Source organism: Vigna radiata, chromosome 7 (genome assembly GCF_000741045.1).
Source record: "Vigna radiata var. radiata cultivar VC1973A chromosome 7, Vradiata_ver6, whole genome shotgun sequence".
NCBI classification, from domain to species: Eukaryota; Viridiplantae; Streptophyta; class Magnoliopsida; order Fabales; family Fabaceae; genus Vigna; species Vigna radiata.
In genome coordinates, this window is record NC_028357.1 from 45130805 (window position 1) to 45151305 (window position 20501).

At 28.7% G+C, this 20501-nt stretch overlaps 3 protein-coding genes across 3 annotated transcripts; 2 read left to right on the forward strand and 1 right to left on the reverse strand.

Annotated features, from left to right (window-relative positions):
* The first annotated feature begins 6019 nt into the window (after positions 1 to 6019).
* LOC106767499 ((DL)-glycerol-3-phosphatase 2-like) lies at positions 6020 to 8807 on the forward strand. The gene is made up of 6 exons (XM_014652406.2): positions 6020 to 6296; positions 6556 to 6780; positions 7889 to 7949; positions 8034 to 8181; positions 8258 to 8337; positions 8421 to 8807. Exons 1-6 carry the CDS (start codon positions 6218 to 6220, stop codon positions 8536 to 8538), a joined length of 711 nt encoding a protein of 236 aa, XP_014507892.1. The 5' UTR covers positions 6020 to 6217; the 3' UTR covers positions 8539 to 8807.
* Positions 8808 to 10029: 1222 nt separating this feature from the next.
* Positions 10030 to 15680, forward strand: LOC106767000 ((DL)-glycerol-3-phosphatase 2). The gene is made up of 6 exons (XM_014651807.2): positions 10030 to 10238; positions 10407 to 10631; positions 13591 to 13651; positions 13825 to 13972; positions 14157 to 14236; positions 15296 to 15680. The coding sequence occupies exons 1-6, from the start codon at positions 10160 to 10162 to the stop codon at positions 15426 to 15428; spliced, it is 726 nt and encodes a 241-aa protein (XP_014507293.1). The 5' UTR covers positions 10030 to 10159; the 3' UTR covers positions 15429 to 15680.
* Positions 15681 to 18531: 2851 nt separating this feature from the next.
* Positions 18532 to 19770, reverse strand: LOC106766495 (auxin-responsive protein IAA33). Its single transcript, XM_014651217.2, has 2 exons — positions 19064 to 19770; positions 18532 to 18955 (listed from the first exon to the last, which is right to left on the reverse strand). The coding sequence occupies exons 1-2, from the start codon at positions 19408 to 19410 to the stop codon at positions 18874 to 18876; spliced, it is 429 nt and encodes a 142-aa protein (XP_014506703.1). The 5' UTR covers positions 19411 to 19770; the 3' UTR covers positions 18532 to 18873.
* Between the last annotated feature and the right edge of the window lie 731 nt (positions 19771 to 20501).

Consider the following 20501-nt stretch of genomic DNA (forward strand, 5'->3'; position numbering starts at 1 on the left):
AAACCGATCACATTAGTGTCAATACACTATAATTATCAATCAGCAATGGTTATAGCTAAAAACACAAAAATTACAATAGAAAAAATAAACATATACAATTGAGACATAATTTAGCGAAGCAACGACTAAAAAGTGAAATTATTTTCATTGATTATGTAAAGTCATGACGAAATATGAGATTATCTGACAAACCAATTGAGAATAAATATGATTTCAATTAATTATGTAAATTTTTATAATACATGTGAAAGTGTTAGAGACTGTAATATTGAAAGATTAAATTTTGTAATTAAAATTTTGTGTGGAAAAAATTAAATTTAAACAAAGGTTTTAATGATCTTTATAACCTTTACAGGTGGTGTATGATTTGCAGCATGCACGGGATGAATTCATCTATATGAGTGTTAAGTGGGATCACTTGCATGAGATATTTGCATGATCTCTATAATGCTTATGAATATCGGACACACTCATTGCCTAGTAAGCACAGCATAACGATAACAACAATGATTGTGATAATGTACATGATCAATAGACCTTTAATACATGTCAAGTATTCTTGATTCATATAGCTTGTCATGCTAAACACATCGTGTGTTAAGTTTCTCGATCCATGACTAGTTTATAAATTTGTTTCTGAAAACAACGAAAGAACGTTACTTAATGAGAGTCTATTTTCCTTGATTGGATCCTCTCCGCAAGGCTCGAGAGTGGGATTCTCAATGAACAACTTTTGTTGAAATCGTAAGATGTTGTTTCTTTTGCAAGTTATGGATCGTGGTCATTCGTCAATTTTTTTAACTTTATAAACAGAGCATTTGTGATCACTTAAAAACAATTTTTTTATCATTCTCTTATCCTTTTGTTTTTTTCCTTATCTATTTTATTTCTTATATTATTATGGATTGTTTTACTTTTTTTTTATAATTCATTGTTAGTTTTGATATTCTGAAATATTCTCGAAAAATTAATATTGTTCCATGATCTTACACGACTCGAAAAATCTATTTGTAATTATTGTAAATATTATACAATACATTATAGATATAATCAATATAAAAAATTTCTATTTTATCATTATGATTACGAAAACTTAAAATTAAATTAGTCGTTTGGTTCCAATTTGAGTTTAAATAGTTTAAGTAAAGTTTCTTTATTATTATTATTATTATTTGTTTTAATTAAGTTTCAATTTTTTGCAAAATTATTCAATGAGATTATTTTCGTTAGATTCATATCACCATGTTAAAAAAAGTCACGTGTCAGTTATATATATATATATATATATATATATATATATATATATATATATATATATATATATTTTTATATTAAATTCAATCTTAATTTATTTTTAAATAGATCAATATTTTCATTTTAAAATTGTGACTAAATTTATTTTTAATATAAATGTTATATTAATACTTTTATTAAATCGACATTTTTATTAAATATGTTTTTAATTATTTTTTAGCTAACTCTAGGTGTATATTTTTTTAACAATTTAAGTTCAAGAATTAAAGTCAGATATATTTAGTATTAACAATAATTGACGAGGATGAGTATGCATGTGAATTTGACCTTTGAATGTAAGAATTTGCAAGTGAGGGAAAGCGTAGATTTACTACAAAAGTTTGTGATACCATCTTGACAATTTAGAAGGGATCTGTGGGTGACTAAGGGTATTTTACAATATTATCCCTGTGTTAAGGTTATTTGTTGGTGAAAATAAAGAAGAGGAAAGGAGTTTGAAATCAATTTCAAAATGATAGGAAATTGATTCCACTAAGAAATTTTATAGAGATCAAGGGGATGTCAAATCGATTCTAGAAAGACAGGGAACCAATTATAGTGAGAGAATGCTTTGTTTTCTGTTATTTTTAATTTTTTTATTAATAACATATTTTGCTTTTTATTTTTTAATAATAATAATAATATTAATTATCATTAAATAATAGGCAAAAATGGTAATATATTTTGTATCTATTAAAACTTCTTTTAATATATGACACAAATTAAATCACTCATAAAATTTTTTAAACTTTATTTTCAAATTTATTAAATTTCACATCCAAATCTCTTAAATTAAAAAATTCACAAATTTTATTCTCAAATCCACCTAAATTTATTTATTTTCTTTCAAATTCATCTTCACACCAAAATACATTTAAAAAATAATTAAAGAATTCTTTTTTAGATCTTTATGCCCACATTTTGTTTCTAATAGAGAAAAAAAATTGAAATTAAAGAATATAATCATTGACTTTAGATATATAAAATTTTATTTTAATTAATAAAAGTATATGTAAATATGATTTATAATAATTATTATCTATAACCTATATGTAATGGGGTTTTATTTTTTGTGTTCACGTTTATTTTAATTTTATTTTAAATAAAAGTTTTAAAAAATTAAAATAATTATTTTATTAATTTCATCCTTCAAATATTTTTTCCAAATTTAACTATTTTTATTTTAGTTTTTTTTAACTTAATATTTGTTTATTATAAATCTATCTACTATATAAATAAAAATGATTTAAAATAGAATTATAAAAATAATTTATATTTAATTTTATAATTATAATAATAATTTTGTTATTTTTTTATCATAAAAAAAAATGCGCACACACATGCGCACAGCATGTGCGCATGTATTTTCACCAGTATTTATTAAATAAATTTAAGTTTTACTTTAAAAAAGAGTAAATATTTAAAATTATTATATTTTTAATGCATATATTTTATAAGATTAAAAGTAACTTATTGAATATTCAATAATATAAAAAAATTGGTTAATTTATAAAGAGACAGCAATTTTTGTATTTTTTAAAAAATTTATAACTAAATTAAATAAAAAATATAGATAAGATACTCAGCTTTGCAACTTACATGTGACACTCTCACGGCACAGTGACAATCATACCACACAACACTGATTTGCCACATCATTTACAATAAATAAAACTAAAAAAAATAAAAATAAAACTAAAAAGCTACTAATCACATTTATTTCACACAATTTGAATAATATTTAAAAAAAAATCTAATTATATCATTAAAAACTTAATTGAGAAAAGTGAAGACTTACTTATATTTTAACTAAAATTTGAACAGAACTACTAATTTAATCCAAAATTTTTCTGTTAAATTTAGTTTTGTGTTAGGATGCTATTGGTATTTTTGTCTTTTGATAAGATTGAGAACTAGAGTTTGTCTTGCTTTCTTATTTGAAAGCTATTATTAAATCACAATTTCAAAAGAATAACTATAGAATGATACATCTTTACATTCATCACATATATATAAGAGTATAATTTTCATTTTTTCATTTGAATAAAAAAATAAAATATATTAAATACAAAAAAATATATTATATATGTCAAAATATCATTTTTCATATTAAAATAAAAGGGGAGTAAGTTTTGAATCTAAGGTGACGATTTAATAATTACACTCATTGAGGTTTCTTGAATACTCTTTGAGTAAAGTAAATTGATACATCCACACTCATTTAACATAATTTTTATAATAGGAAAATAAAAAATAATACGATACATGCACACTCATTTAACATAATTTTTATAATAGGAAAATAAAAAATAATACGATACATGCACACTCATTTAACATAATTTTTATAATAGGAAAATAAAAAACAATATGTTAAATAAGTGTAAAAGTATGTCAAGTATATTTTTCATACTATTTTATTTTCTCTCATAATCTATCTATTTGTTCATTTCAAAGTAATGTCAAAATTTGTTAAATTTTAGCGTCCTAAACAAAACAACCATATTTATTGTTAGAAGATAAATAAAGAGAACAATCTAAATAAAAGATAAATAAAGAGAAGACGTCTTGATAAAACTAATTAACTCACAATTTTTTATTATATCTTTTTGTTAAATAATTAATAATTAAAAATGTCAATATTTTTCTTTAACTCCTTTTCACGTGGTTCTTCCTTTTCAGTTTGCTAATTAAGGCAGCAACATGATCTGCTAAATGTGTTTATGCTATATAGTGCAATTATAGTCCATTTGCTTTTATACCTGGGAAGTTGTTAATTGTTTTGGTATGTCTCGCTTTTTGCACAAGGAGTTTTTCCTAGGTTAATTTTTTGGGGGCCTTCAACACAGTTTTTCCTGCTACACTCACCGTTAATATTTAATAAATAATAATAATTTAGTTTTGTGTATCATAAACAAAAATAAAGATTTCTTAGTAAATTTTTCATTTTTATGTTTGTACTATGCAATAAAAGAAATCCAAAATAAAAATCGGTCATGTGATTTACACAATTGTATTTTGCCGTGCTATTTATACATCACTTTACATATCAAACAAAGTCTAAGACATCAAGAAAAATATTTCAAAGTTTCAATTCTTGTAGTTTAAAATATTATAAAATCATATAAAAAATTGAATCATCAAACAAAATTTAGTGGTCAAAGACCGAGATAAATTACCATGTAAACAAACAATTCAACAATCAGCTAAAAGGGACTAAAAGTCAGTTCATTTAAAAAATTTCGGAGACTAAGAAAAAATGGAAGACAAAAAAGTTACAAATATATATTGAAGTATATTCACGTGCCACAGTTTTTAAATACCTAAATAAATATACAACTTATACAATATATTCAAATACCAGCAGTATTGTAGTAAAATTTAAATATAATTTTTTTAAAAAATTTAGGCTCTCTTATGTATTATGATTTGGTCAATCATATATTTAGTCAATATAGAAAATATTCTACATAATATTTGGTAACATTATAAACTCAATTAACTTGATTAAGATAGACTATTAATAACTCTCACACCATATTAAAATATTAAAATTTAATCTTACACCTTATCATCCACTTATATAATATATTAGTTTGAACCGAGAAGAAGTCTTCGTACTGATAAAGTTGGAAAGTTTGATATTATTAAATATGAAATAGATTGATATGTTGTTGTGAAGAATTCAACTGGTTATCATCTCCTAAAAAAGAGATATGCACAAAAGAATCATACTCCCATTTTCTGTTATATGTTGTGTACCTTTTCTGCAGCAAATTTGAAGTACTCAACCAAAGTTGGGATGACGGACTTATCAGCAAACATAATAAAATGTTTTGCCTATTATAAGCAAAACTGGCCTGAGGTGAAAAGCCCTTAAGTGGTGTCCTTATAATAAATTTGAAAGGCGATAAGTGGGCCATGGATAACTTTGTAAATTTTTTTTAAACCATGTGTGATTTTGATAGGCTGTTATTTTTATGAATAATAATACTTAAATAATATTTTTTTATAATATTTGAATATTATTTATATGATATTTTGTTATGTAATTAATTTAAAATTATTTCATAATTAATAATAATAATTATAAATATCACTGTGAATTAATCACATAAAGAGTATTTATATATTATAAAAAATAATTGTTTAGCTATCATCGTTTACTCTTATTGATCTGATATACTCTTGTTAGATAAAAAGCTCTTGAATGTAAAAGTGAAATGCTGCAACAAAAAAGTCCTGTAGTTGAGTGCTAAGGTGAAGGATAAGGACTGTACCATGTCATGACCAGGACATGATAAGGTGTTTTTAGCATCTCAAAGCAATGGCAGCATGTGACAGAAGAACACAGGAAGATGCAGAGAATCATTGCAAAGTTTCCTGCGCTTTCTGAAAAAAAGACAATGCATACATGAGTGTGTGAACAGAATCATTGCTCACGGGAGTGAATATGTCGCCACCTCACCTCATGCTCTTATTCTTCATTTCTGATCCACTGACATCACATATTTGGAAATAACACACCTTGCTAGCTCAAAAATATTCTGAATATTAATGATGGGATTACTTCTTATATCACTGACATTAACTTCAACTAATCCCACTATTTTGCCAATAATTATGACTGATTTGCCTTCTTGTTTGTTTGATCTTACTTAAGTGATTGTGGTGACACATGATTCCGTATGTACTACTGTAGTGTTCTCAATTAGCACTGTTCTCCTACTGTTTGTAATTGTGACCACAAAAAAGAGTAGCAGAGTGAGAGAGAGAAGTGATATAGACTTGATGGGTCCAACATAGTGGTGCAAGATTAGTATTAATAGACTCGGATCCTTCAAATCTCTGCAAATCTCTGCAGTTGTGGATTTGAAAAAAAAAGGACGAGTTGCATACTTGAATTCCTGCACTACCTCAAACCATGGCCAACACTGCCGGATTCCTCTCCATTACAAAGCCAATCACCCACGTCATTTTCGACATGGATGGTCTTTTGCTAGGTATTGCCATCTATCTTCAACAAATATATAATGCCATGCACACCTTGCTGGTTCTTTTTCAGACCACATGTCTATAACCATAATGGTCCTTTATTCATGACTATGGCACATTTTCGTTTTGCTGGGTCCAGAACATTGGAGTAACATTTGTGTCGTTAATTGGTTTTTCAAAGTCACTCACTTTTTTTAAAGCAAAGTAATGTAAATTTATATTTAGTGGGTGGAGTAATATTGTGTTGTATGAGTTGTTTGTCTGCAGACACAGAGAAGTTCTGTAATGAAGTCCAGGAGATCATCCTTAATAGATACAACAAAAGCTTTGACTGGAACGTGAAGGTGAAGATGTTGGGAAAGAAAGCATTAGAAGCTGCAAGAATCTTCGTTGATGAAACAGGAATTAGTGAATTTCTCAGTGCTGAGCAGTTCCTGATTGATAGGGAGGACATGCTGCAGGCTTTGTTTCCCAAAAGTGAGCTTATGCCAGGTACGTACACCCTTACCTACTTCATTATCCTAAAATTAACCAAACTCGTAGGTTGCTACAACTACAGTACTGTTGAATCATGATCCCTCCATGAAGACAGGGAGAATCTAAACCTCACGCTGTTAATTATTTTTTTAATATTTCATATAAATAAAATTTAGTTTATGTTTGAGATTCCTCTGGTTGAGAAAAAAACACGTGTGGGTGACCAAAAAGAGGCACATCCCACTCATTTAAAAAAAAAAAACCTACAAAAATTCACTATTTTATCATTATTTTGTTTTTATAATATGTATAAATGAATATAGAAATATTTCACTCTATGACCACTCTTATCCAATTTTGAAGGGAAATTTTGGGGCAGAGATGTTCGCCCTGCTCCCCAACTCAATGTATCACGTGTTCACTGCATAGGAATACTCGCAAAGGTCCAAAGTTTGAAAATGAAACAAAAGCAAATTATATCTTTGTTTTTGAAAAGCCATTCAACTAAATCCATATCTATGTTTTTATAAAGTTTTTATATCCTTCATTTGCATATTATTTATTTTATATATTTATAGAATTATATCACAGCTCTTCGTCTTTTTAAGAATATGATTAAATAACAATATTTTTCCAGTGAATACTTATTTGACTCTAACTATCAAATCCCAGATAAATTTCAAACACTGTATTTAAGGAAATTTACAACTATTAGATATATGATTTAATTGTGTGTGTCCTGCTAAAAAAAAAAAAGAAACTAGACATTGTACTTAAATTTTAAAGTAAATCAAGTAAATGATAAAATGAGTAACGTCAAGTCATTAAATGAAGTGATTTTTTACTGAAAAAAAAAATATCCCAATTTAAAACACCCTCACTGAACAGTACATATTAATTATATTTTGACATTAAATTAACTCTGAATTTTTCCAAAAAAAAAATGTCAACCTAAAAGAATAATCCAACATAATTTATAGTGAATCTAATAAGACCCTCAAACTCAACAAACCTAAAAGTTTTATAAATAGTTAAATATACAAATTCTGAGTGGTATGTACTACCACCATGTTTATATATTGATGCCCTGTGTGTCATCTTAATCTATCATATATATATATAGGTGCTGGTCGTCTAATGAGGCATTTACATGCCAAAGGAATTCCAATTTGCTTAGCAACAAGGTACCTTCAATCATCTTTTGTTTATGATATACTTATTTTGAAGGATTTTTTCATGCAAAGTTGTCCTGACAATTTCTCTCACAGTTCTCACAAGCGACACTTTGAAGTAAAAACTCAAAGACATCGTGAACTATTCTCTCTGTTGCATCATGTTGTTGTTGGCGATGACTTTGAAGTTAAGCATGGCAAGCCTTCCCCAGATATATTTCTTGCAGCAGCCAAGAGATTTGAGGTGCAGCAAAATAAGAAATTGTTTTGTTTTGTAGTTATGTAATGATTTTCATTGACCCTAAATTGTCTGTGAACAGGATGGACCGGTAGATCCTCGTAACATTCTGGTTTTTGAAGATTCACCCTCTGGAGTTCTTGCAGCTAAGAGAGCAGGAATGTAAGAGAATTGAAGCATTGAACAATGTAGTTTCATGGTGGTATTAGAATATGATGTTGAATTGATAAATGTTTGGTGGTTAGGTCTGTTGTTATGGTCCCTGATCCAAGGCTGGATAAAAGTTTTCAGAAGTTACCGGATCAAGTTTTGAACTCACTGTTGGACTTCGACCCTGTGGAGTGGGGTTTGCCTCCTTTTTGAAGATATCACTGGGAGATGGATGAAGTTGGAATTCTGTTACTGTTATGCTTCAGTCACAAAAAGTTTCATATAGTTTTTATCACTGCTTTTATGAGTTAATCATAATCTGTTCTTGTTGAATAATTGGACCCCTGTTGACTAGCTCTTGAACATTGTGTTGGGGAAAGAGCTCCAACCTTAATGGGCCAAATAGTTCTATGATTCTTGTATCTGCTTTATGATCATGTTTTTATCTCTTTTTAATAATTAAAAAAGAAAAATTTGATACAGATTTTTTATAATATTTTACTATAATATACATGTCATTTATTTATTACTTATTATTATTATTATTTTAAATTTAATAAAAAATATATAATACTGTATGATATTAAAAAATGTTGTAAAAGAAATCTGTATTGGTATGCGTTGGTCACATCTTAATAAGTAAATTAAAATTTATTTGGAATTCTATTAATAATGGGTGACCTGTTTAATTGGATATACAATCAAAGTGGGCCAAATAGTTCTATTGGACCATCAATGTTCTATTGGGTGTAATTAGTAGAGGTTTAAGATTCTCTCTGTCTTTTTCCATTTCAATCCCATTTTTTATGTTCTATTTTCTCCATAATTGTTTCTTCTTAGTCTATTTTTATTCTGATTTGATTTTAGCCATATGCTTTCGTATAATTATATTATAATTATAATAATAAAAAAAGAAGAAGATAACATTATATTATAATTATAATAATAAAAAAATATAGCACGTCAAAAAAAGTGATTTCTCATATTAACCCTAATAATATATACAAATATAGCAAAAACATAAAAATTAAATTGGTACATGTATACTATATAACCAGAATATTAGATTAACTAACAAAAAGATAAATTTGTTCATACTTTGTTTACTATAAATAATGTTTTGTATGTTTTAAAATATGAAAAAATAAAAAATATAACATTTTAATATTTAACATAAGTCTATTTTTTCCTTATAGACACAATTGATTATGATTTTTTTAAAATATGTATATTTATGTTAGTTTTGTTTTTAATTGTTTATCTTTTTACCTTTTCCAAATTTAGTTAGGATTTTTTTTTTAATTTTTAAAGGCATGCATGTTCTAAAACACACACAAAAAGAATCATTTCAAAAAGTAAAATATATTTTAAAAATGATTTTATTTTACCTTTTTAAAAAAGTGACGTCTCACATAAAACTTGTTTTATTTTTTATTTTTTAATTTAGTCTGTTTTAAAAGTTCATTTCAATTTTTTGAAAATAAAAGTGTTTTCAAACAAACTTTATATTATATTTTATAAAATTAAAAGAAAATCAGTGTTTTAAAATGTACTTTTTAATAACAATCATATTTCAAAACATTTTTTTTAAACCACCTTACATGCATGTTTAACTTTATCTATTTCAGCTATTAAAAAAACAGTAATTAAATAAATAATTTTCAGAATTTGATTCGCCAGTAAATAAACAAATAATTTGTGAGAATTTGATTCGCCCAATAGCACAAATTGAGATATTCGCATCTAAAGCAAATCAGGAACACGATTTGAAACCGCCGTGGTAGATCGGACACTGGAGAAGAAGTTTGCACTGTTTCTTCATTTTTTTCGGACAATGGCCGATCTCTCCGGTGTGGTCTCTGTTAGAAAGCCAATCACCCACGTCATTTTCGATATGGACGGTCTCTTGCTAGGTATTCCATCAATCTTTAACCCACATTCTCGTTTTAGAACATAGTTTCTTAAACACATGCGTTCAAGTTTTATTGCTTACTGGCAGTGCTCTTGTTTTTTTGATTTTTAAGTTGGATAAAATTTCTGCTGAAAGCTTCTGTTGGTTTGGGAATTCCATTCTGTTGCAGACACTGAAAAGTTCTATACAGAAGTCCAGGAATTGATACTTGCTAGATACAACAAAACTTTTGATTGGACTCTGAAGGCAAAGATGATGGGAAAGAAAGCAATAGAATCTGCTAGGATCTTTGTTGAAGAGACTGGAATTAGCAATTCTCTTAGTGCTGAGCAGTTTCTGACAGAAAGAGAGGATATGCTGCAGTCGTTGTTTCCCACAAGCGAACTTATGCCAGGTATGAGGATTAACTAATGGAGATTGGGCACCCTTATCTAATTAACTTAAAGATTGGTGTTGCTATAAACCATGATCTGGTCTAATGGAAACAGAAACTGACATACATACATGGGAAGATGGAGCTTATGTATGTATCTCTTGTAGATACTTGGTTTGTTTTAATTTCTAAACATTAATTCTTGACGGAGGGGTGACCTGCTTATTTGTCAAAGATTACTAAATTTTTTATTTTGTTTTCTTTTGTTTAAATATACCAGTATGAATTAGTAACCTGAAGTTTGAAAGTACAGAAACCTGTCTGATGATGATCATCATCATCTATTCAGTATGACTCCTATGAATGTTTTTTTGCTTATTTCTATAAACTTCGTAATGTTTATCAAGATAAACCCTTTTCTTCTTCTTTCAACACGTTTCATGACTAAATTTGTGTCATAAGCTCTCATGAGAGGTGTTTGGAGTAAAAATAAGTTATTTTTAACTTATTCTGATGAGTTTCAAGGCCAAATTTATGGCATAAACTCTTATGTGACTAGTTTATTGAATAACCACTCAATTAAATCTCTTATCGAAACACATCCTAAAGCTTAATTGAATAACTGTTTAATGAAGCTTATTTTCACAATTACACCCTCAATATTTAATTAAACATTTGAATGTCTTAATGCCTTACAGAAAGCATTTGAAAAACAACTGATGCATTTATTATTATTTATCTTTGTCTTATTATTAATGGAGTTCATCACTTCACCTTTATTGATCACAGTAACTCATTCTAATATGTAGGTTCCACTAGTAGCTTGTCAATTTTAGGTAGGAAAACTAGATTGCATCAAGGTATACCGTGAAGTTTTTGTCCTATGAACCATCTGACAGTGGACACATAAAGGATGGCAGTATCTTATAAAATCAGAGTTTATTATACACAAAACTATGTTTCCTTCATACACAGGTTAGGAACAGTAAAATATATGCAGATAAAAAGAAGAAGAGGGGACACAATTTTTTTTACATTAGTTTGCCTCACTAAACAGTACCATTTAGTCCTTGGTCCACTACCAAATTTTACTATCCAGGTTACAAACAGTGTTTCCCAACACCCAAGTATTCTTTATACTTATCTCTCCCAAGTATTTTCTTATGCAAGCCTCTTATTTTTCGCACACTTACCAAAAGTTAATACAATAAAAGATATCATCATACTATCGATGAGTACACCTATAATATATTATGAAGGCAAAAACACTCAGAAGATTTACAACAAGTTCAAAAAACATTTTTTTTTTTTAATTATTAGGAATAAATTTGAACAATAACTTTGGCAGCAATCTCTTTTACTTTAGAGCAAGTAGGATGTTTTTATATTTGTAAAAATAGTTGTCGGAGGAGGTCTTCAATTATTGAGAAGATAGTTTTTTTTTTGGATAATGATATTTAGACAACATTTTTTTGACAACATTTGAACATTGATTGTATGTCAATCTGTGATTGGTCAAAAATTACTGCACAATCAATAATAATCACAAACATTATTGTGGAGTAATTTTTGACCAATCACAGATTGACACGTAATCAATGTTCAAATGTTGTCAAAAAAATGTTGTCTAAATATCATTATCCTTTTTTTTTTTTTAACGTTGAAGGCCATCGAATGCAGACATTAAATGTTATCTCCTCGCAACTTGATAGTCAAATGCATAAATAGGTTGTCTTAGAAAACTTCTTGTATTTATCTATGTATTAGGTAATGTTTCCATTCTGTGAGCAATTATCTTGTCCGCAATTACATTTATATGTTATCTAATTTTTTTTTCGGATCTTTCACTTTTTTGATGTAGTAAATAAGTAAAATTATCGGTTAGTTCTTCTTACTTGCTTCACCCTCTTGGTTTCAGCAGTTCCCTTATCTTTCTTCAGTCTTTGATCAATTAAGCTGTTATGCATAAAGGTTCATAATTGGTCATCACCTTGCAGAATTGAATCTTTAAACTTGTAATTGTTCTTTGTTTAATGTCTGTATCCTTGTTTAATATAATTGGGTTCCATCCTTTTTATAGACACACGTGGTAAAAACTTGAAAAGATTCATCTCAAAATGGATCTACCTGGGTTGGGATGAGAAGAAATTATATAGGGATATATGTCTGCATCTCAAAATGGATCCTTGTTCAATATAATTGGGCATCTCCCGTCCTTTTTATAGACACAGATTGTAAAAACTTGAAAAGATTCTTCTCAAAATGTATTTACTATGAATGAGAAGAAAATATATAGTGATATATGTGGATTGAATGTCAGAACTTGTACCTTATTTAGTGTAGTTATAAGTTGTGAATTCATAAAATTCTTATTAAATGTATTTCTATCATAATTTTGTAGCTGGTGGATGCTTCTATGTGCTACTGATGTTACTGACATCTTATTTCAGTCTTCAAGTAGATTTGTTTTGAAATGCTTGTATTGGTTTGATGGTTATGCTATTGAAAATCTGTTTTTAAGGATGGATAGAATTCCTTCCTTGTGCCATTTTAGCTACATTATGAAACTACATCTCAAGATATTCGGCATGGAAGTATTTTTTTCTCACGATATGTTCTTCATTTTCAATCGGAAATGTACATACTTGTCATATAAAAGCTCCCAATTATTCAAGATTCAATATTCTTGTTAGCCATGGGATCTCTAAGGAGTTTCCTCCACCCAACACACCCACTTACTGCATAAATTTTGTGTCGTTGAACCATAATCATAGATCCAAACTCAAACTCATAAACTATCTCATGTGCTCAAATATCATTGTTAACTAAACTAGTCATTTTATTGTGAAAGCCTTAATCTGTAGTAAATTTGTCAGCCTCGACAGACTAGGTATATACATATACACACACATAAATATGAGTTGTGTTCTTTGCAATCATGTGTATTATTGATGTCATGCTCCATTTTTCTCTCTCATAGGTGCCAGCCGTTTAGTCAAACATCTACATGCAAAAGGAGTTCCAATTGCTGTGGCAACTGGGTACACTTCAACCATCTCTTTTGTGTATTTGATTTTATTTGTTGTAAGCTATTTACCATTTATTGTATTTTCGTGGAGAGGAGGGGTTAAGAAGAAGGTATTTATTACCTGCTATGCTAATATCTGTTTCTAAGGATTTGTTATGCAAAGTGTTTTGACAATTTTCCCCACAGTTCTCACAGGCGACATTTTGAATTGAAAACTCAAAGACATCGTGAAATCTTCTCTTTGATGCATCATATTGTCCTTGGTGATGACCCAGAAGTTAAACAGGGGAAACCTTCTCCGGATGGATTTCTTGCAGCAGCTAAGAGATTCGAGGTATACCAATTTTTGAATGTGGTTTACTTGAGCAAATTGTCCGAAGATTAAGAGATTACAAATGCCCTTTTTCTTTTCCTAGGTTGAATATGGGATTTGGTTTGTTTTACTATTGTATTTCTGACTTTGTTAAGTTTGTAGTCACACATGGTGATGTAGTTTATGTTGAATTGATGTTCAACAGGGTGGACCAGTTGATCCTTGTAACGTTCTTGTTTTTGAAGATGCACCCTCAGGTGTTCTTGCTGCTAAAAATGCTGGAATGTAAGTGGATGAAAGCATTGAATGATATTTTATATTGTCATATTTTTAAATTTAAATGCAATAGACTGTGGTTTCCAAAATACGTCAGCATATGATAGAATGGATAGATAATTTTGTGCAAGATTTAGCAGTTTCAGATCCTGCGTTATATTACTCGCACGGTAGGTGGTTACAAATGTCTGCATCATGATATATATACAAATATCAATGATCAGGCTGGAATTGATGAAATCTGTGTTTTCTGTACTCAACAAATTCTTCAAACTAACAATTATGACAAATTGCATCTTTCTATTGTATATATGTTATTAGACTCTTTCCATTTTCACTCACTCTCTCGTATATTGTGTGCATGACTCTGCACATATAATATCTTTATTACATTTGTGTTTGAGGAGTAAAAACCATGGCATATATATGAATATCGGAAGCTGGATAACAGATCCCACTGTCTTTCATGTTCTTGTGATAGCTAAGTTTGAATGTTAATTAAATGCGAGTGGAAGTTGATAATTTTTATAAGCAAAATAGTCAGCGAAGCATGAATGCTTGTCACAATTTTCCTGTTAACAAAATGATATTCCTACCATTTATGCAACCTCTAGGTTTATTTTTGTCAATAAAATTTTACATTTACTAGGTTATAGACCATGGATATCCTCCAATTCAAGGGTGATTTATTTTCCCCCTAAAAATCTCTTGCACTGTTTTGGCTCACTGATAGATAGAAATTAGCATGGAGATGTTAGAAAACTCAAAACTGGAGCTAATTTACCACTTAGTTTTGGATCTCATAACTTTCCTCACAATAACAGAGCCATCAGTCTGACTATGTTGAGCAATTAAATAATATGATTTGAAAATTGTAAATCATCAGTGACCATACTATACAGTGTGGTCCCTCATAACACCAAATGATGATGTTATTTACACGTTCCTATTTCTTATGACTCATTTCTTATCCATGAGTTGCATGTTATTATGATTAAACATGAATACTTTGTCCAATTATAACATTATCTTCAATTTGTTAATCTTTTCTGGTTACGTATTATGCAGGTCTGCTGTTATGGTCCCTGATCCAAGGCTGGACAAATCATTTCACGATGCAGCAGACCAAGTTTTGAACTCACTGTTGGATTTCAACCCTAGTGAGTGGGCTTTACCTCCTTTTGAAGATAATGCTAGCTAGCTAGCTGAACTTAATTTTCTCTTACTTGCCGTCCATTTTTACAGCGAACAGAAAAAGCTGCATTCGTTTTGTACAACTAAATGACGAGTAATTAATCCATTCTCATAGATTATAGAACCTTTATGTTATTGTTCTGTGTGAATTACAGAATCAATATCGATTTGTGAGATCGTGATAGTCGACATGATTTGCATATTTCTCTCGTGGCATGAAGCGTAAAACGTGATTGATTCGGTTTATTTAGAACGAGTACTTCTCCCTTGTTGTTTCATTGTCAAAATCAACTTGACGGTGACGTTATATTTTTCTTGCTTGCCTTCACACTATTATTAATTAGATATGACAAGTGGTTGTAGTTTTTAAAACTTTGTCCTATTTATATCACTACACATTTATGTATCGGTTCAAATATTCACAGTAAATCATTAAAAGTATAAAAATAAAATAATAGGTGATTAAAAATTACAAATACTTTAAAAAAATTGATTGAAATTTCATTGTCACTATAATTGCAAAGATAAAACAGTTACACACTAAATTATGTTACTGACTAACTCAATGTGTAAGGAATTTCCACATTTTACTTTCATGTTTATACTTGTCCCATTGCACGTGAATACAATGTGCAAACAATGAAAGGTGATTTCAGAAAAGGCTACTAACATTCATTTCAACGATGAACACTCACATAAGAAAAATATAATAAGGGAAAATAAAGTAATTTTAAGAGTTAAAAATAATAATGTATGTCTTAACTATTAATTTTTTTGTTGTTGGAGAAACTAATAAGATTTTTTATACTAAATTTTAATAAAAAACTTATTTTACTTTATTCTTTTTCTATGAACATTAAGTCTTAGAAAATTTGATTGCATTTGAGGAGTTTAATAATATCTGGAAATTTCCAAAGCACTTTTAAGAAGAAAAAAAAGCATGAAATAAAATTAGTTTATGCATAAGTTAATGGAACTCTTTTTCTAAATTTTGTCATATATTGCGTCTTCTTTTTAGCAAAATGAAGAACAAATTAACCAACCTAAATTTTGTCAAATCTTCAACAGTTTAATATATGTGTAGTCTTTTTTGGCTGATCATGAGGTTGGTCCTCATGAACTAGCTTTATTAGTTAAATGTTTAATTAATACCAAAAATTAATTAAACAAAAAGCCAGTGTCTTATTTCTCTTTAGCTGTCGTTTTACCGTTTGAATTTAAAGTTACTTTATCCTCTATGGGAGCAATTGCAACAGATAACAATATAGCAAAAGTGATTATTGAATGTCGACAAACCTATAATCGACACCTAGTGAGAAACATAAAAGAGAATTATAGTAAAACATAGAAATCTTGATCAAGTGTTCAGTTAAATAAGATGTCCAAAAAACATTGTTCTCATAAAGTAGAACAAAATATGATGAAAATCATTCATCAAATTTTACGAGATTAAATTAACCTCAAACTCATACTATAATAAAATTATACATCTGACTTGTTATATTGAGTTTAACGATGCATATTTGGCGCCTAAAATTACTATTAATTAGAATTTATTTACCAGTTTTTATGGTTTGTAAACTTGTTTTCAAAAAATGTATTGTTTGGATTTTAAAACGAAAAATAAGATCAAATATAATTATAAACAAGTACTGATCAGTAATTAACATTAGGTTGAAAAGGTTAATTATATCAAATTTTGCACACACAAGATATTTTGTAATTAATCAGAATCAATTACATTCTAAAATTACGTATTTGAGTTTCGTTTTTAAAAATATGAAAAAGAATAGGTTATCCTTATTTAACACGACTTTATTATAAAGAAACCATTATTAAGATAAACGGCTTTTAACCTTTGAAGCTTGAGTTATGATATGAATGTTAAAGTTTAAATAATAACTTCAACTCAATTAATTACTTAATCAAAGTCATGCAAATAACATATTATCTTGAAGAAAATATGATAAAATTGAAGTCAACTTAATCAACTGAAGTCGTGGAAAGTTTAAAACAACTTATTCCAATGTTGTTGAACAAAATCATTAAAGTGTTTGATGATTTTTCTTCTATTTATAATAAAGTCGTATTATAAAAGTAGACTTCAACTATTTTATACCAAAGTCGTATCTTGTATTAACGACTTCTACTTACAGTTTTATTTTTTATTTTAACTTGTAGAAATTGTATTGACTTTTTTTATTCTTTATTACTTATATATTTTATAGTTTATAATTTTTATGTGTCTTTTAGATTTTTATATAAGCACATCTTTTAATTTTAAACTTTATCTTAATAATAATGGTTTATCTTTTCTTAAATTCTTATACAATCATATAATATTTATATGCTTATTATTTTGTGATGTTTGTTAAAAATTTAATTAATGAACTAAAAATGTTGTTTCTTTATTTCTTTTAATACGTAAAATTTGTTATGTTTTTTTATTTTAAAAAAACAGTTTTTATTTTAAAATTTTAGATAATTTTATTATTAAAACTATATTTACAAAATGTATTTACCTCAATAAACAAATATGTATATTTTCAATTTTAATTTACTAGTCAATTTATTGTGAAAACATTATTATATAATTTTAGTAATATATAAATTATTGATTGATGTTGGAGTGCAAACAAAGTCTCACATCGAGTAAAAGAAGGGTTGTTTATATACACATAAATACCTCCATTGGTAAGAAACTTTTTGGAGTGGTACAAAAAACAAACCTCCATAACTCAACAATTAAACTATTAAAAATATGAAATTACAAAAAAAGAAATTGCTTCGACCCTCTACAACTTTAGTTTTACCATATTTTCTCCCGACACGCTATGATTAAGCATAATTAAGTTAAAGTCACTGTTTAATTTGAGAATAATTTTTGTTGTTGTTTATTTGAGTGAATTTGAAGTTAAACGAGAATGTATTTTAAATTAAATTTTTTAATCTATCATATAAACTAAATCCTACACCAATTCCTTTTAAATCTACTCAATTACTCTCAAGTGAACAAACCCTTAAATTCAAAAGATCATAAGTGTCCATTCCTATGATAATTTTTATAAAAGGAAATTGTGTAGATAAGAATGATTTAGTTTTTGTCATGATTTTTTAAAAAAGATATACTAATATGTAATTTTGGATTGTAATTCATCTTGACTTGTAAAAAAACCCACATATCAATCTTGTGCTTATGTAAAAAAAAGTGCTAAGAATGAAGAGTAGTTGTAGTCCATGATACCATGAGTTGCTAACAGGGGCTTTTACTCCTACAAGAACACAAAGACTTTACATGTACTTCCAGTTAGACTATTAGCCAGTAACCAGCATTTCTTGCTAACATTATCGCAGGTTTCTTGCTACTTGTAGTCCAATCTATTTCATTAGTTTCTATGTTTTTTTCCTATACATGCTCAAAACATCCCCCATAGTCAGCAGGTTATCATCGCTTATGCTGTTCCTGTTGAACCTTTTCTTGAGTTAGCCTTGGTTGGAATTATACGAATTCTCTTTGCCACACGTACAAAATCCCTAATTAATAATACATATATGAAATTAGTTGCTGCATAATAATTATAATACATATATGAAATTAGACATAACTAAGAAAAAAGAATTGAACGTTAGAGGTGTGCTTACTTCCAGCTAAGGTCACCGACTAGAAGAAGATCGTTCTCCATGTCTTCATAGGCAATAAGGTAGCCAGGAATGACATTGGAAAGATCAAAATCATCACTGTCTCCAGCGTTTTCCACAAACATTTCGCGTAGGGCTTTGGCCAGACTTTGGTAGCTACCATGGTTATGGAGGCTGATGCGCTGGCAGATGGAACGACCCTCTAGCACAACTGTTACAGCTGGAACCACGGTGGCGACAAGATCATCGTCCTCAAGCCCAGGAAAGCCTGCCAAAGAAGAGGAAGTTGAAGGTGCGCCAGTGATCTGTTTCAACAAGTCTTCTTGTCCTTGGGGGTCAAAGCTGTTCATTGTATCAGAAACTTATTATTAAAGTTTATGAAAGAAAAAAGATATTATTTGTATGGGAGGGAGAAATGAAGGCCTTAAGGTGTAGAGTAGATCAAAAGTGAAAAGGGTTAAGTTTGGTAAAAGTTGAGATCATAAAGAGGAGATGAAGTGTTGTTGAAAGATGAAATATATAGAAATGCAAGAGAGAGTGAGAGAGATAGCACGAATGTCGGGAGAGGTCAGATAGGTGTCTAGAACCCACCCCAGCCTCGTGGCTTAGTTTTCCCTTTTCAAGACCATTTATTGGAGTCCCCTATCTCTTAATTTCTTCCTGTCAAAATATCTCATTATTTAAATCTTTCAGCTGGATTTTCAATCTAATTTAACCCTTAATAATAACTTCTAACAATGTGTGTTAGACTGAAATTCTTGCTTTAAATTTTCTTCATGAGTCACCAGAGAGTTAGAGAAATGAGTGGTAGGAAAAGTATACGTGATAGAAAAAAGGGAGGGGATGTTTGCTTGTGATTGCAAAAGACGGTGTTACCATGGATTATTGAGGAGTATTAAAATATTAGTGTTGCATCTACATTTATGGTAGATCTTGTTGTCAAGATGAATTACAGTAATACAACTTTTATGGGGATGACCACAAAAAATTATTTTAATGTGTCGACAAAAACCAAACTTAGCTATGCCCACGAGATTCCTAAAGAAAAGTTAAAACAATATTGAAAGTTGCAGTGGAGACGACCGCGCTACGGTAGCTGAACGGTTTGCTACATTGAAGAACCCAAGTTTTGAGTTTAATTTGCTCCAGAAACGTAGAATTACTATATATAATAACTTTGAATGCATATAACGAAATTTGATGAAATGACAGATTTGTTTACTCTATATAATTCACTTTTAGTTACAAAACGTTTAATTAAATAGCATCTACTTATAATGTAAAATGGGAAGGGCCAAGTTCCAAGGATTAGTATGATTTTGTTGACCTAGTGAAAAAAATGAGAAATTATGATTTGATTGAGTATTATTTTAGCAAGATGGAGACTTGCCTTAAAACTTCAATGCTAAGCATATAGCTAGCAAATTTTGTCATGTTAAAA

Excerpts from the sequence above, each read along its gene's own strand:
- LOC106767000 (XM_014651807.2), top strand. The coding sequence starts at position 10,160 with ATGGCCGATCTCTCCGGTGTGGTCTCTGTTAGAAAGCCAATCACCCAC. Across the intron at positions 10,632-13,590 it reads CACAAGCGAACTTATGCCAG|GTGCCAGCCGTTTAGTCAAA; the intron begins GTATGAGGATTA and ends TCTCTCTCATAG. Across the intron at positions 13,973-14,156 it reads CAGCAGCTAAGAGATTCGAG|GGTGGACCAGTTGATCCTTG; the intron begins GTATACCAATTT and ends GATGTTCAACAG.
- LOC106766495 (XM_014651217.2), bottom strand. The coding sequence starts at position 19,410 with ATGAACAGCTTTGACCCCCAAGGACAAGAAGACTTGTTGAAACAGATC. Across the intron at positions 18,956-19,063 it reads GTCGGTGACCTTAGCTGGAA|GGATTTTGTACGTGTGGCAA; the intron begins GTAAGCACACCT and ends ATTATTAATTAG.
- LOC106767499 (XM_014652406.2), top strand. The coding sequence starts at position 6,218 with ATGGCCAACACTGCCGGATTCCTCTCCATTACAAAGCCAATCACCCAC. Across the intron at positions 6,781-7,888 it reads CAAAAGTGAGCTTATGCCAG|GTGCTGGTCGTCTAATGAGG; the intron begins GTACGTACACCC and ends ATATATATATAG. Across the intron at positions 8,182-8,257 it reads CAGCAGCCAAGAGATTTGAG|GATGGACCGGTAGATCCTCG; the intron begins GTGCAGCAAAAT and ends GTCTGTGAACAG.